This window comes from Neoarius graeffei, chromosome 2, assembly GCF_027579695.1.
Source record: "Neoarius graeffei isolate fNeoGra1 chromosome 2, fNeoGra1.pri, whole genome shotgun sequence".
NCBI classification, from domain to species: domain Eukaryota; kingdom Metazoa; phylum Chordata; class Actinopteri; order Siluriformes; family Ariidae; genus Neoarius; species Neoarius graeffei.
The window spans coordinates 15,728,906-15,745,703 of NC_083570.1; the positions used below are offsets into that span (position 1 = coordinate 15,728,906).

At 41.0% G+C, this 16,798-nt stretch overlaps 1 protein-coding gene across 1 annotated transcript; it reads left to right on the forward strand.

Annotated features, from left to right (window-relative positions):
• Nucleotides 1–483: 483 nt before the first annotated feature.
• Nucleotides 484–16,562, forward strand: LOC132869030 (uncharacterized). The gene is made up of 7 exons (XM_060902389.1): nucleotides 484–675; nucleotides 801–953; nucleotides 11,766–11,886; nucleotides 11,976–12,008; nucleotides 12,469–12,698; nucleotides 13,350–13,527; nucleotides 16,441–16,562. The coding sequence occupies exons 1-7, from the start codon at nucleotides 484–486 to the stop codon at nucleotides 16,560–16,562; spliced, it is 1,029 nt and encodes a 342-aa protein (XP_060758372.1).
• The last annotated feature ends 236 nt before the right edge of the window (nucleotides 16,563–16,798 follow it).

Below are 16,798 nucleotides of genomic sequence, written 5' to 3' on the forward strand. Positions count from 1 at the left end.
TGAAATCCTATCTTCTCCTGGGTCCTCCAATAGCAGAACATTGCAGTGGCCGGACGAGTTTGAGACACCGAAGTTCTCTGTTGATGTGGAGTACCGTCTTCGCCAAGGGAACCTGATACATCTCAGAGATGGAGCTTATCTCAAGGTGACCAAAGAACTTAAACACGACATTTTACAAAAATTGGCAGAGACTATGTATATGTTTACACCCTATCCAACCAATCAAAACTTTGAAGAGGTTGCAAAAGCCTTAGTCCAAACTCACCCGTGTCTGAGAGAACAAGGGTCAACAAGTGGCTTTGCTGGATGGGTCAATAGCCTGAAGTTCAAAATGGGCAACTACCGCACCAAATGGGGAGACGTGACGTGACCATTAATAGCGGGAGGCGTGGCAGGACATCTACAGATGGCGAGTACCCACACAAAAACATCAAGAAAGCAAAAAAAGGTGAACTTAACTTCTTACCTGACTTCCCAGAAGGGATGGACGAGGACAAGCTGGAGGAGCTCCGTCAGCACCTCGTACATGAAATGAAGAAGGCCCATCCCAATACGGCCATTGTGAAGAAGTACATGGACCTGACCTTTGCCTTACGACGGAAGGAAGCAGTCCATGACAAGCCGCCAATTGCCCAAATATTGCAGAGATGGCCTGCCCTATTCACAGAGAGTCAGGTATGACATTCATAGTGAAGATGAATGCGTTTTTCAATGTAGTTCTTGGTATGTTTTGGTTATTTATGTTTAGCGTATTGTTAAGCATCTCTTTAAATGTGAATGCTCTATTTTCTATGTTTCAGATCTGCAATGAGTTCAACAGAGTTGTCGGCAAGAACCTCAGCATCATTTTCTTGCAAGCCCTTGACCAGATCTCCCCCCACATGATTGAGATTTTCAAGAAGAAAACCGGTACCATTGGCCAGAAGCTGAATCAGCTTGTTCAGGAGACCAAGGTGAGTTTTACATTAGTGTACTTCATACTGTTTCTTTATTTCTTTCTCTCTCCTGTTTTTTCATCTTTCCTTTATACTTAAAAAACAACACAACTCCAAGTCAACCATACTTCAGTGAAACCAGCCTGCCCAGTTAGGAATCAACACCTATTGCGTTGTAGACATATGTAGGTTTAGTTTCAGTTGTTAAAATATACTGCTATATTTGTTATTTTGATACATCTTGAGTTATGAAGAAATTGTTTAGCTAAGGTTAAATGTTTATACTTACCTGAATCATACTTACCTGTAATTATTTCCAGATTATTTGGACACACCCCCTTAGATGTGACGGTAGGGCGAAACCTGGTGTTTAACTAGTGCTTCCAGTTTTGTTTGGCAGGATGGCAGTAAGCAGGTTTTCAGACTTTGTAATGCTGTGTCTAAAACACCAAGTGAGGATGGAAGCAAGTTTCCCCAACCCGCAGTTCAGATTAAAGCAGTCACAGAGAGAAGAAATACAGTTGGTGTTGAGTTTTATTCTTTACAGTCCATTTACTTTTCCAAGGAAAACCAAAGCAGTAAAATACTGTAAGCATCAATGTTGATTACATGCGTTCTTACCCACCTGAAATACTTTAACTGTTTGCTTGCCATGTGACTTTAGACACATTCCCTTAGATGGGCCGGTGGTGCGAACCCTGGTGTTTAATTAGTGCTTCCAGTTTGTGTTAGCTAAGATGGCAGTAAGCAGATAACGTTTAGAGACAGTAATAACACGTGGTATGGCTACATTTTATGTTTATTTTACAGCTTTTTTTTACCTACTGTTGTGCAAGTTTAACAGGTAGAACTGAGAGGTAATTAAGTAAAATATTTCTCCTCACTCACACTTTACTCACACCTCACTTCGTTTCATCTTACACTCTGTTTGTAGTAGGGGTCTCACCTTCACGCTGATTCAGACGTTGACTTGCAAAAGCTTGTGTTCGGGACAAAAATGACTGGAACTGGTAGTAGTGAAAAGGGGGGCTGATGGTGTCCATGGGCCATTTCTCTTTTTCATTCTTTCTGTCTTAATGTTTTGCTCACATTTGCATTACATTAGTGTTCTACCCAGAACATGAGGTGGTGTCTGAGCACCCACTGAAGTGCTCAAGTAGTGCTGCTCATCCAAGATGGTACATTAATGTGAGCTGTGGTAAGAAGGTTTGCAGTGTCCCAGAGCAGGGTCCAGAGCATTGAGGAGATACCAGGTGACACGTCAGTGCACCAAGAGACATGGAGGCAGTTATAAAATGAGCTTTGCAGGCAACTGGTGTCCTTGTTTCTGCTCAAATGGTCAGGAGCAGACTCCATGAAGAGGGTATGATGGCCTGACGTACATTGGAGTGATCTGTGCTTACAGCCCAAAACTGAGTCTATTCCTGAACATCTGAGCAGAAACGTGCACGTCAATGGCCTGGAAAGCTCATTTTGTAGGGCTCTGACAGTGCTCCTCCTGTGCCTCCTGGCTCAGAGAAGTAGATGGCAATCCCACTGCTGGGTTAGAACCCTCCTATGACACCTTTCCGCATCTCCTGGTGTACTGTCTGTCCCCTGGTATCTTCTCCATGCCAAGAGACACTGAAAACCTTGCTACAGCTGGCATAGATATGCCATCTTGGAAGAAGCAGGACTGCCTGAGTGACTTCAGTGGATGATGGACACCACCTCATGGTACCTCTAGGGGTGGGACAGTGACAATGCAGATATGATGAAAACATTAGCCAGAAAGGATGAAAAAAGAGAAATGATCTGTGGATACAACCTGCAAAATAACTATTTTTGTTGGTGTGCAGGATATTGTCTCTAATCTCTACCTATTGCATGTTGAATTTGCAGGTAAAAGAAACTCACAATTAGTATTGCTTTCTAATTGGACAGGCTGATTTCACTGAAGGATGATTGACTTAGACTTGAATTACATTGAGGTTCCTTTATTTTGGGGGTGGGCATGTGTGAGTGCTTTTGCAAAATAGCCATAATCTATGGCTTTATGCGCTAGTTGAGTGTCTGCTTGTATTATTATACACTTTTGCTTGATCGCTATGCATTTTCAGTGTTCTCTCTTCGACCTTGCCATGGTCATTCAGGGTTACTGGTGATCATTTATTTATTTATTTTTACTATTTGTCTACCATCTTCCAGACAACTGCACCAACTGAGAGTAGGTCCCTGGTTCTACGTGGACTGCCAGTCATCCTGGGCGATGATCCTGGGGCGTTTTTTAAGACCAGCTCCGTAAGTAATTCTACTTCATGAATTTATTGCAAATTAACTCTTGCACATTTAATACAATCTAGAACCTGTACAGTGCAATTGAAAAACAAACTTTTTAAACCTTTAAAGCAGAAAAATATATAATAAATAACTTAAATAACCATGGTTGCATACAAATGCACACCCTTAAACTAAGACTTGGTTGCAGCACCAAAATTGAATTTTGAACTGAAGCTGTAGGCTTAGCAGATGCATTCCTAGACAATTTGGGTGAGTGTTGTGGGCATGTCCATATATGTTCTTAAAACCACCCTGAACATTTGTGTGAAAGTGAAAGAAGTCTTCTGACATGTTTTATATGGCATTTTGTGAATGAAAGAAAAAAAAATATTCACAAAATGCTACAGAAGCTATGTTTCCCTACAAAAATTGTTATGGAATACAAGTGAACACCCCATAACACTTGGTGAGTTGCACATTCTTGAAAACAAATGTTTAGTGTGGTTTTAAGAACAGATATGAACATGCCTGTAGACCACTGTTCTAAAGCCGTTTGAGACAAAATCCAAATTAGCCAAATAACAGCAGCAAACATCAAAGTAACTGTGAGGGGGACTCTAAAACATTGCGGACAACTCAGAAAAGGGGTGTAATGTTCAAAATAGTGCACTTGTCTTTTAAGCTTTCTAACAGAAAGCCAAATGTCTAGTGCCGACTAGTGCTGACTGTTCATAATTTCCTCCACAAGTCCCCAGTTCCAGCTGAAGAAAATCATGATGCTGCTACTGCCATGCTTCAGTATAGGCATATCCATTGTAAGTAAGGGTGTTGTGCAAAAGGGATTGGGACTTGGGTCTGTGGTGGTTTCGGTGCAACACTATCCTCTTTTCCTCTTTTGAATTTGCAGTGATGAAGTATAACGAAGTAAATAATTGACTAAAACAAGTCTATGAATACATTTTCTATTTCCTAGGATGCCACTGACGAAGTAGCTGAAACGTCAGTGGGAATCGTGTCCCTGGATAGCAGATTTGACGTTCCTCACCATCTTCAGCCACGACCTCCACTATCCTCGGCAGCGGGCATCATTTTGGAAGGGACTGTGGTTATGAATGACCTTGAAAATCTGCCTCAAGCAATTTATCTCCTCTTTGGTCTTATCTATGCCCTGCATTTCGATTATCCCAGGTACATGAAAAACACGTTTGCCTTCATCCAACATGTCCTCCTCAACATTGGTAAAGAAAAGCTGCCCGCAAAAGTTCAAATATTGAAAAATCAGCTTGCAATGTAGGGGAAATTGCCTCCTTGTTTTTTTTTTTTGGGGGGGGGGGGGGGGGGTGAGGGGGTGGTGGTGGTAAGATTTTAGTTTCCTACAGGATACGTGTTTGGACACACCTTCTAATTCAGTGTGTTTCCTTTATTTTCCTAACCATTCACAGTACATTGTAGATTCTCGTTGCAAGCATCAAAAACTATGATGAGCATATGTGGACATACTGTTCTTCACAAAATGGTGTGAAATAACTGTAAATAATTCTTATTTTAGAATCCTCAAAGTAGCCACCCTTTGCTTTGTTTATACCACTGCAAACCCTTGGTGTTTTTCAATGAGAAAAGTAAGGTAGTCACCTGCAATGGTTTTCACTTCAAAGATGAGCCTTTTAGGGATACTTACTACTTCAGGGTTACTTTTCAGGATTACTTCGTGGAATTTCTTATGAACTCAAAAGTTCGGACACACCTTTTCATTCAATGTGTTCTAATTTTGTGGGACTTGGGTGTAACTGGCGCCCTGTATTTCAGTATACCCTGTGTACTTCTTTCTTTTGCTTTGAAAATTTAGAGTAGAATCACTTGGGCATTCAAGCTTCCCCATTAGGGTATGTTTTACTGTATTTAGAGTTCAATGTTAAAGGAACAGTCCACCCTTTTTTGATTTTCACATATTTGCAGTATTTCCAAATATTACACATGAATGTGCATATCATTTTCTTCTCAGTGTCTTCAGTACTTAGATTCAGCACATAGAAGTTATTAGCACTTAGAAGTTATTAGCATAGCTTAGCATAATCACTGGAAGTAAATGGTAACTTTAGCATCAAGTTACCATTTACTTTAGTGATTATGCTAAAGTATGCTAATAACTTCTCAGTGCCGAATGTAAGTACTGAACACACTGAGAAGAAAATGATATGCACATTCATGTGTAATATTTGGAAATACTGCAAATATGTGAAAATTAAAAAACGGTGGACTGTTCCTTAAACCCCTTAAGATTCTGCCCCTGTAATAAATGTGCTGTTACTAGAATGGCAATGACGAAGTCGTAGTGGTGTAGTGCTATAGTAGTTAAGTGTTTTAAGTTAAGTTAAGTGTTTTCAGCGACTATTAAAGCGTCCCACTGGCAGTACGGGGAATGTTAAGGGGCTATGTATTAATCTGGTTAAAGAAAAAACATGTTTCATGTTTCAATGTTTATTGTGCACTTCTTGTTAATAAAATACAAATGCAATGGAAAAACTTTATACACTGTCATTTGTTTTATTGCTTTAACAGGTAAATCGAATTCTTGTTAAGTTAAAATGTAAAGTATAATCACTAAAGATGAATTCTAGGAAAGTTTAAATATTAAGTTCAATCAAATAAACATATTTCAGTTTAATGTACTATAAATTTCAAGGCAACCAGTTTCCCAACACTGTTTGAGTAAATACAACTTATCAGGCTTTTAAGTACCAAAAACTTAAAATGGTTAGTTCATGCTGCATGGTAAAGCAATTTACATTTACAAGACATCTGAAGTTTAATGTACTATAAATTTCAAGGCAACCAGTTTCCAAACACTGTTTGAGTAAACTCAACTTATCAGGGTTGTTGCTGCAGATGGTGAACTGCTCATTAACACATCATTAACTGCTGTGTTCCTACAGGCTGCAGGCCTGTAGGAAGGAAATGAATACTTAATAGAAATCACTGCATACACAGGAGACTTAGTACTGCTGCCCTGCTCCTGCACTGACCTCCACACCACACCTGAGACATTCACATGGGAGAGATACACAACAAATGGAAAGAAATGGGTAAAGGTATCTCCTGAGAGTGAGCAGTACAAAGAGAGATTTCAGCTGGTTAATGATCGCTCTTCAGGAAATCTCTCTCTGCTCATATCACACCTGACTGAAGAGGATGGAGGAGTTTACAGGTGTAGTGTTAAAGGGAGTCAATACAGAGACATCAGACTCACTGTTAAAGGTAAAGGACTCATTTTTATTACTTCAGTGATAATGTCATAAAAGATTAATCTGTATATAAACCATCCCAGATAGCAAGCTGACATTGAATAGATATTGATTTTCCATCTGAATCATCAGAATGGTCGACATTGAAATCTTGATGCAAAATAGATGTTGAATCACCATTGTTAAACCGATGTAACCCGACCTAAAATAAAGTTGACAGCAGTGATATTGAAACAACATTGATTCATAGTCGTCCTTATTATGATTGATGTATCATTCATATTTGGTTTACCGGGTGATAACAGTCATGTTGAAAAGTCATTGATTTTGTGTTGACCCGGAAATCACGTATGGTCGAAAAGCCATCAATATATAGTTGACCGGGAAAGATGATTGAAAAGTCATCGATCATTGTTGAACGGGACAGGGGACAGCGTGAGACAAAGACCGGCAGCGGCGCACAGGCACCTGTTCTCGGATCCGGGATCAATTACAGGTAAGCAGCACTTTCAGCATTTAATCCTTACACATAGTTCAATGTATAGTTCACGCGATACATAGACTGCCACAGCGTGCTGTCACAGCCGATTTCCTCCGATCAACTCCGATCAGCAACGCAAGCTGTCACTAGCCTGCTAGCAAGCTTGATAAACTGCAGGTTCTAGTTAGCTCAATGACTTCACTGGTGTCATAGTTGCTGTAACACTTAACACTTAATACACTTAATACATTGCCCACTTAATACAATTGTGTTGCACTGCAATGTAGATCCTAGTCCCTTTACCTAGGATCAGCGATCAAGGCGGAATGTCGATTTTGAATGAAACACTGCATGTATGACCGAGGTCATCCTGCGACAGTTCGCTCGAACTTGCGACCTTCTAATCAACGTCCCTCTGTCCGGCTTGAGAGCATCGGTGTGAAGCCGCTGAGCTAAAGGTCCGGGCCGATAGCTCAGCAGCTAGCCAGCCTATTACAAGTATTATGGACATTATCACAGTAATGTTATGCTACTGTCTGGGTAATTGGCAGACTGTCAAACACGATTCCGTCGGCTCGCTATGCTAAGCATCCACTGAAAACAATGCCATAGCGGGCTAAAAATTCACCAAAACATACATAATGACTTACATGAACTTAACACAAAACAGGACCATCTGATATCCCATATCGTATATCCCATAACGTCAAGTCAGGTCGTCATAATCCATTGTGTTATGATCAAGGATGTTTTCTGTGTTTTTCTGTGCAGAAAAAAAGTGTCAAGAGAGCAATCTTCGCCCATGCGCTTGATTGTTGCACGAGAGAATGGACTGACTGATGCGTGATTTCATTCAGTCTGAATCAATTCCGAGCCAGGCTAAAAAAAAAAAATCTATACATGCTCGTATTTTACTCGTCTATGTTATCTCAATTCAACATAGAAGGGGTTGGCAAAGTCTTTCACAAATGCTCAGTAAAGCAGGACAGACACAAGAAACCCCTAGCTCATTCTCCCCTTTATATTACAGCAAACTCTCAGAATGATACGCTTCCGCTCTATTCACAATACCAGAATGAACCGCACGTTTCCATGAAGTGCAAAGTTCCTGTACAAATAACAAGCAAACAAAAAATGAATTTACCCAGTCAACCGATTTTGGGTAACCAAGGAAAAGGAAATTTGGTATTAGTAAAATAGTTACATTTTAGCTCGTACTCGTAGAATATGCCTACCTAATGCTAATCATGCATTGGATTTCCATCGCACTGCAAATGACCACAGCGGGTCAAAATGAAACCAAAATTACTTACATGCACTCCAATGGAAACGGTCTAGTCATAGTAATCCACAGCGTTATTATCCATGACATCTCATGACATCTCTTTTCTATATTTACAATATCTGAAAAATCGTTAAAGGACTGACATCCCACCTGCACCTGAACTCGAACACATAGATAGCTAGCTAGTGGTTGAAGCAATGCATGCTGGGATGGCCAATGCGGCCTTTTCATTGGGCACACAGCAGCACGAATAGGCCGCGGGCCAAAAAGGGTCAGAGGTCAAACCCCTAGCTTTAAAACTGATGGAGAGTTATCTGGGTATTGTCTGCATAGCAGTGGGAGGAAACGTTATATTTTCTTAGAAATATGCATGTTAAATCTCATGTACAGGGTATAGAAAATGTAGTTTTTGCTGTTAAACGCAATAGTAAGGGCAAAAGTGCAGAACTGGTAGCCTATCTCATACATGGGTGCATGGCGACTGGGGCTGCGGGTCAATATGTTTCCTCATGTCCACACTTGTCTCCTCACGCCTCGCGCCACCCCTTCGCCCCTCCTCCCTTGGAGGAAGCAAAGAAGGAATCAAGGGAGGATGGAGGTCTTAACTCTTGGCTTTTAAAGGCTTCAAAACCGCATGTCAGCCCAAATTGCCACTGGCGACAAATAACTTCTAAAACCACGCTTCTCTTCGTCGACATTTCGCTTCCCTCCTCTGTCCTCAGGCGTCTTTGTACATTGATATGCCCTCAGTGATATCAAGCATTGCATCATGAGGAGTGAGGAGACAAGTGTGGACTTGAGGAAACATATTGACCCGCAGCCAAGGTCTTCTGGCCTCCCTACCCTTCCAAGGAGACTGGCAATGTCTCATTTACATATTTATGGCATTTCAGAAGACTATAAACATATTTAATATTTATATTTTATATTTAATTATAATGATTATATTTAATGTTATTTAATGGCCCAACGTTTCACTGCACTATAGCCTACTTGTTAAGCACATTGAACTGCTTCTGTGTATGAAATGCGCTATATAAATAAAATTGTCTTGCCTTGCACCCCATTGGCAATATAAACTATTACAATAGAATACTTTTATTTTGCACCTGTGCAAACAATTCACATAACATTATGTTCTAAAAACAGCAGAAAGTAATAGAAAATGAAATTAAAGTAATAGTCTAAAAATATTAGGTGCCCAACTGTTTCTCATACAGATAATTTAACATACTGTTATCATATGCTTTGCTGCACAAGTGAGTGAAATGCTGTTTGCTAACACTGTACTCTCCCTTTTTTCCCTCTTTCCCCAGAAAATTCATTGTTTGTCAAGTAAGCAAGTGCCTTTTCTCAATTGGTACACCACTTCCACAATGGCTTCACGCTGGTCAAAGAGGCGCAAAATTAGGTCACAGCTTAAGGCCACAGAAGCTGAGATATTACAGACCTTTGAGGAGAAATTTAAAGGTTCAAATATGCAAGGCAGCACAATCATAATAAAACATACTGATTGCCAGAGTGTAGAAATACAGTCAGGTTTGTCAGCCTCTGGCCCAGGTACAGAGGATGTACCCATATGTGAGGATTGGGAAAATGAGCCAAATTCACTCGATAACGAGACCCATGAGCCAATGGACACTGTAAATGATAATGACTCAGATTCAGAACATGAGGAGGAAACCAGCCTTGAGTTTTTGTTGATTAGTTTGAGGTATTGGGCTTCAAAATTTTCAGTCTCTCTAGTGGCTCTGACTGCACTTTTGAGCATTTTGCGTGTGTTTCACCCAAAATTGCCCAAAGATGCTCGGACAGTTCTTAGGACGTGAGCTGAAGTACCAACTCAGCAGATGGAAGGCGGGGAATATCACCATTGTGGGCTAGCCACAGGGCTGATGTCAAGACTAAAAGCTTTGACCTTCTCTGGTAACACTTTGTGGCTGCAGTTCAATGTGGATGGACTGCCACTGTTTAAGAGTAGTAAACTGCAATTCTGGCCACAGTGAATGTGGATCCTACCAGGTCGCCATTTCTTGTGGGCCTCTTTTGTGGTGCTGGTAAGCCAAAAAGTGTGTTTGAGTATTTGGGGCCATTCATAGCAGAGCTGAAAGAGATCCTAGAGAAAGGTATTTGGCCCAATGGACAGCAGATACTGATTAAAGTTGGTTCGTTTGTGTGTGATGCTCCTGCCTGAGCCTTTCTCAAAAACATAAAGGGCCACAATGGTTACTCTGGCTGTGATAAGTGTGTTCAAGTGGGTGAATGGCAAGGCAAAATGGTCTTCCCGGAAGTTAATGCGAAACTGAGAACTGATGAAGACTTCAACTCAATGGTTGATGAGGACCACCACTTAAATCAAACACTGTCTCCCCTAGCTTCTGTGGTGAAAATGGTAACAATGTTTCCCTCAGACTACATGCATTCATGTTGTCTCGGAGTAACCAGAAAACTGCTGAATATCTGGATAAAAGGGAAGTCACTGAAAAATAGGTTGGGTAGCCACACGATTACAGAAATCTCTGATAAACTCTGCCAATTGAGTCCCTACACCCCAACTGAGTCCAGTCGCAAGCCCAGGGCCCTCTCAGAGATCGATAGGTGGAAGGCAACTGAACTGCGGTACTTGATGCTATATGCTGGCCCCATAGTTCTTAACAATAGCATACCCATAGAGATGTACAACAACTTGTTGTTTTCTGTGGCAATGCACCTCCTTCTGTCACCAGGAACAGCTGAGAGCATGATAGACTGTGCTAATGAATTGCTTATTTCATTCGTCAATCACTTTGGGCAACTGTACGGGAAAACTGAAATCACTTATAATGTCCATGGGTTGACACACCTGGCAGCAGAATACAAGGTCTTTGGTCCCCTAGACAACATTGCATGTTTTCCTTATGAAAACTATTTAGGCTACACAAGCCTCACCTGCCTTTGCAGCAAGTCGTTAAGAGGCTTTCAGAGATGCCCACAGAGACAGACTCAAACCAGAACAGCCACAAGTACATGCATCATCATTATGATGGTCCAGTGGTGCCTCACTTAGAGCATGGGGATCAGTACCGTAAGGTTGTCACTGAAAAGTTCACCTTAACAACCAACTGTGGAGACAATGGCATACAAATTCTTGAGGACATTGGGATTGTTGAAAACATTGTCAGGGTAGCTTGTGAGACTTTCGTAATTTTCCGAACCTTTAGAAAGAAGGACTCCTACTTCCAGTATCCCTTTCCTTCCTCGACAATAGGGCTGTATAAAGTGTCAGGGCTGAGCAAGAGTGTCAGTGTGGTAAAGTTGGACTTGATTAAAAAAAAAATACATACTTTACCCCGATAAAACCGATTTCCTTGCCATTCCCCTACTTCATACGAAGTAAATATCCTAACTGTCAATCAGTTCATCAAAAGAATCAGATAGTATATTATACAGTTCATTCATAAATTCATAACAGTCATAAAAAACACAATCAGTTCAACAATCAGTTCATCAAAAGAATCAATAAATAGTATATTAAATAAATAAATAAATAAAATATCAATCCCCTCTCCAGCTCCTCTCCTCAGTCCACAAATCTCCTGGTCCTGCAATCCTCTGCGATGCTTTCTTTCGCAGAGGACTTCCCAGCCATAACGCATCATGCAGAGATGCCAGCAGTCCATCCCTTCCAAGAGTTTTCACCTGAAGGTCTGTTGTAACAGAGGATATTTCATGTAATATTTAATTCCCATATTCAGTACTGTGCATTATTCATTTTCTCTTCATGGTTGTTACAGATACCAGAGACACTGCCAGGCAGGCTTTAAAAGGCAAGTGCAACTTTTGTGCCTTTATATTATCAGTAGATTGCCACTTGATGTAAATGGCCATATATAATGCCTCTGGAAAGTATACATACCCCTTCCAATGAGTCACCTTTTGTTACATTGCAGCCGTCTCCGAGAACATGTTCAGTTTTTCTCCCCAATCTGTCATCATGTCCAAACAATTTAATTAAACAAAGGTGGTAGGATGTAGACTTGTGTCAAAGATATATTTGAAGAGGTGAGGGGTGCCATAATCTAATTCTGCTCATGTGGATTGAGGAGAAAAAAAAATGAACACAAATGACTCAAGGAGATGGCTGCAATGTAACAGAAGGTGAAGCATTGAACGGGGTGTGAATACTTTCGAGGGGCACTGTAGTTGTTTGCATAGCCTTAATTTTATTATTTCAACATGAAACATATACAAATCCTTGAACTCAAGTGTGATGAATACCATCAACAGATGTGGCCTTGCAGAAGCTGCTGGCGATGGTCACTGAGCTCTCCTCTGAAGTGAGGGAACTTCGGAAGGAAGTCCAGGAGTTCCGCCAGTCTTGCAGGTGCTGCCAACCTGTAAGGGGGGTGGGACAACAGGTGGCCCAGGCAGACATGCTGGAGTTGCCCCTCCGAAGCATCGATGCATTTGAGTGCGCAGAGGATGTTCTTCAAACTTCTGAGGCCTGCAAGGCATTGGTAACTACGTCATTGTTGTGGTTGAACATGCAAGAACATGACAAGCTTTTCAGACATATAAGGAATCATTCTGAATGAATGAACCTTATAGTCCTTGAGGGTGAATAGGGTAAAATTTTCAATAAGTATCCCCACAAAACTTCCCCAGTAGATTGTTTACATTAAAACAATACCTTTTTTTGTTTTGCAAGCTTACTGGAATACTTTGTGCATATATGTAGATGAGCAATTATCAACTGAAATATTTGAAATTGCCATGGGCTAGGGTGGGGGGGGGGGGGGTTCTACCAATGAAACGTACTTTTTGTGAAAGGCCTTGGCCAAGCGCTGTTGGTAGATGTGAGAACAGCATGTCTTTTCTACAAAATAGATCAGATAGCAAAATGACTGATATTATAAGATAACTTTTGTCCCCTGTATTTTTGCCATGTGGTCTATGTGGCACTACATTCTCCCTCATACATACCATCAGCACTCAAACAATACCACATTAATTACTCTGACATTGTGTAACCAATCTCACAATCTGAAGCTACAATCTGCATTACCAGCAGGACTTAATTGAGGTGGAAAGAAAAGGCACTTTTGTGCATTACTAGCTTTAAAATAACTTGCCATCTGAAACTCTCAATCACTGTATTTTTATAACAGGTGACTCGCTTGGCAGTTGTTGGTGGGAACAATTTGGAGTCCAGGGTGCGCCGGATCCTTTCATTGTTGCTGACCAATGAAGTGGCCTCTGGACTGAACTGGGCTGGGAAAAGGCCTAAGGAGGATGGGAGACAGAAGAGGGCCTTCAGAGATACAAGACTCTGTAAATGCATTTATGGTGAGTCATTACTGCTACCATTCTGCCTTTGTCAGGTTGTCATATGGTAACACACACCAATCTCACACACACTAATCCCACTTGGTGTATGGGTCTATATTATGTCCACTCTGCATCGTAGCCTAGCCTACTTACATCACTAACGCTTAATCTATACAAGTTTAATTTTTTAAACGAAATTATAGAAATAAATAAACTTTTCCATGATACTCTAATTTTTTGGAAAGCATCTGTAGTATATTTGACGCTTTGTGATACTTTCTGTTTAATTGTTGCCGTTTGCTCGTTATGCAGCAAAAGTTGATTAGTTTTACCGGAGCAATCCCAAAATACAATTTGGCAACACTTGACGCGTCCCATGTAAAGTGAATGGAGTGCCGCTTCACTTACGCATCTGCCACTTCACTTTACATGTGACGCGTCAAGTGTTGCCGAATCAACTTTTGACGGATGACGAGCAAGCGTACGACAAGCATAAAAGGGGTTTAATTGGACTTGGTGGATGAAGGCTACGGAGCATCTGCAGGTTGTTAGACACACACTCACGTTACCCTTCAGATAACGTTTCACCAGACTGTAACGTTACAGTTGTCCCATGTTGGATGCTGAGCATGTTAACTGCAGTGGCATGCTAATTCCTCTGGAGGTCTAAATGGGCAGGTTGTAGTGAATTTGTCATCGTCACGACGCACTTAATGAAACATAATTAAAGGGTCATTCCACGTCAATTCAACCAGTGCCCACGCACTTAGGTCTCAAAAAAATCTGAAAAAAAAAAATACCAAGTGTACCTATGGTACCCAGGAGACACTTTGTAAATTTTTGTTATGTTAAGATCAATCCTTTCCAAGTTACAGACAGTTTTATGGAGGGAGGAAAGTGTCGATAAGGGAAAAAAAATCAAGAGCTTATGTTGAGTGAAAATATGCCTTCTGAAGGTCTCAACAGAGCCCAGAAAAAAATGCCAATAAAATTTTGATCAACTTTGAGGGACAGATGTGACCATGCAGGATCATCCAGACCAAATGTGACAATTCAGCTACATACTATTCCTATTTATGTACCAGCATACAATATTTTAACCTCCTACATGGTTTAGTTCTTGAGCTATGGGCTTGTGAACTTGGCCAAAAAAAAAGAGGACGAACAAAATCGACACCCTCCTCCCTCCGTAAAACTGTCTGTAACTTGAAAAGGATTGATCTTAACAAAACAAAAATGTACAGAGTGTCTCCTGGGTACCATAGGTACACTTGGTATACCATAGGTACACATTTTTTCAATTTTTTTTGAGACCTAAGTGCATGGGCCCTGGTTGAATTGACATGGAATGACCCTAAAGATAATTCCAAAACAAACAAAAGTTCTTGTCTGATACCTACACGGCCCTCGATGCGGCATTATCCACATTAACTTAAAACATGCAATGTTAAAAAGCAATGGCAATAGAGATTAAAAATTTAACTGGTGTTCGAACCACGACCACAGCTAAGAAATCAATTAACTTTCATAAAAGACTGGCACGCATCGCGTCACGCCACCTATTGCCGAAAGCCTACAAATGGTAGCAGCTAACCGCACATAATCATCAGGTTAACATAAGATAAATAGCCTACACTTAGACCTCCAGAGCCTTATAAACATTCCGTGAAATTAGGCAAATGACACAAGTTGACATGTTCACCATCTAACATGGAACACCCGGAAATCTCTAAATAAACAAAATTTGTCCACAGAATAACCAGAGATAGTCTATCCAATTAGGTCTATACGCATACAACAGGCCAGTTGATTTGTTACACTTTCGTATAGGTAGGCTAAGCTAACTGTGGTGTGGCAGTAGTGCCTGAATACAACGTAGATGACCCGGTCGATTCCCTCTATATTTTTCTTATGCAAGCGAACATCGAAACTAACGTTAAAAGTAAGGTTTTGTTAGGTAACTTGGTAACTTGGACAGTTCCCACACCGAAAATAATTTAGGTTCCCCGAAAGTTCACATAACCAGAAAATGTCACCTGATGACCCCTCTGCTGCAGCTGGGCCTAGCGTTCTGCTTACCTTGGTCTTAACATAGGCGTGAGGCTAAAAAAGCAACGTTAAACTGGTACAAGACAGTATCATATAGCCTATATAATAAAGGTGTGCTTACCATTTGACGTTCCCAGATGTAAATTCTCTTCAAAGAAATTTTGAAATGCATATGTGGCATCGATGGTGACTGCTGAGCCTTCACCTTGCGACCCCAGAGTGTGTCTGACCTAAATCTCTGGGCAGAATTAACTGATCATTCAATCAGCGCAAACGTTCACATATTCTCCACCAATCAGAGAGCGAGACGGAAAGGCGACGGGAAGATGAGTTGAGGCTTGCTTGCTAGTTATTCATTTTTCTCCTTGAGTTTTACTTGCCTACTTTTTATCTTTTCCCCCTCCCTGAGCATGTTTGACCTTTATGAGGATAGATGACTGTAGCGCGTATCGAGTGTGGGTGGAGCACAGAGGATGGCAGGACAACGCTTGAGATACAGAGGGGGCTTTTATTAAACAACTTTTCAGTTCCACTCGCCCGTTTCTCGTATGCGGCATAACACACAAACACACACACTCTGTAATCTCGTCCCGGGTTGCGCTCCCTCTCCTCTCTCTCTGCCTCCTTAAATAGGGAGCGGTTACTGGGAAAACACACACAAACACAGGTTAATTACAGTCAGGTGTAGTGATTCTGCCACTCACCTTCCCTGGCTCCACCCTCCTGTCACAGACCGGCGCTTGACCACGCCCCCGCTGCCACAATGACATTTAAATAATAGTATTCCACAAAATATATAGCCTATTTTTTTTGGGTAGCAGCCTATTATTAGCAGCAGTAGTACAATGTGTAACTGAAAACTATGTTTTGTGTGTGTTTCAGATGCCCTCACTCAACAGCCTGGCATGAATGATCTGGTCTTCACCCAGGCTGTGCAGAAATGGCTACGATATGCGCCAGACAGAACTGGAGGTGTCGCTCGCGCCGAAAGACATGAAAATTAAATGAACTTAAAATAAAAATCTTGTTTTCTTAAAAAAAAGGCATGTGTTTCATATTTACTATTTTAGGCAATTAAAATGGAGATCCTGGCTGTAGATAAAGCAGGATATATGAGCCAGATATTTCTGGTAGGCTATCAATTGAAATAACATTGAAAGCGCATTGATTTTTAGTTATGTCGAAATTTCAATGTTGTTTCAATATCGACGCGAATTGAAATACAATTGAAGTTACGTGT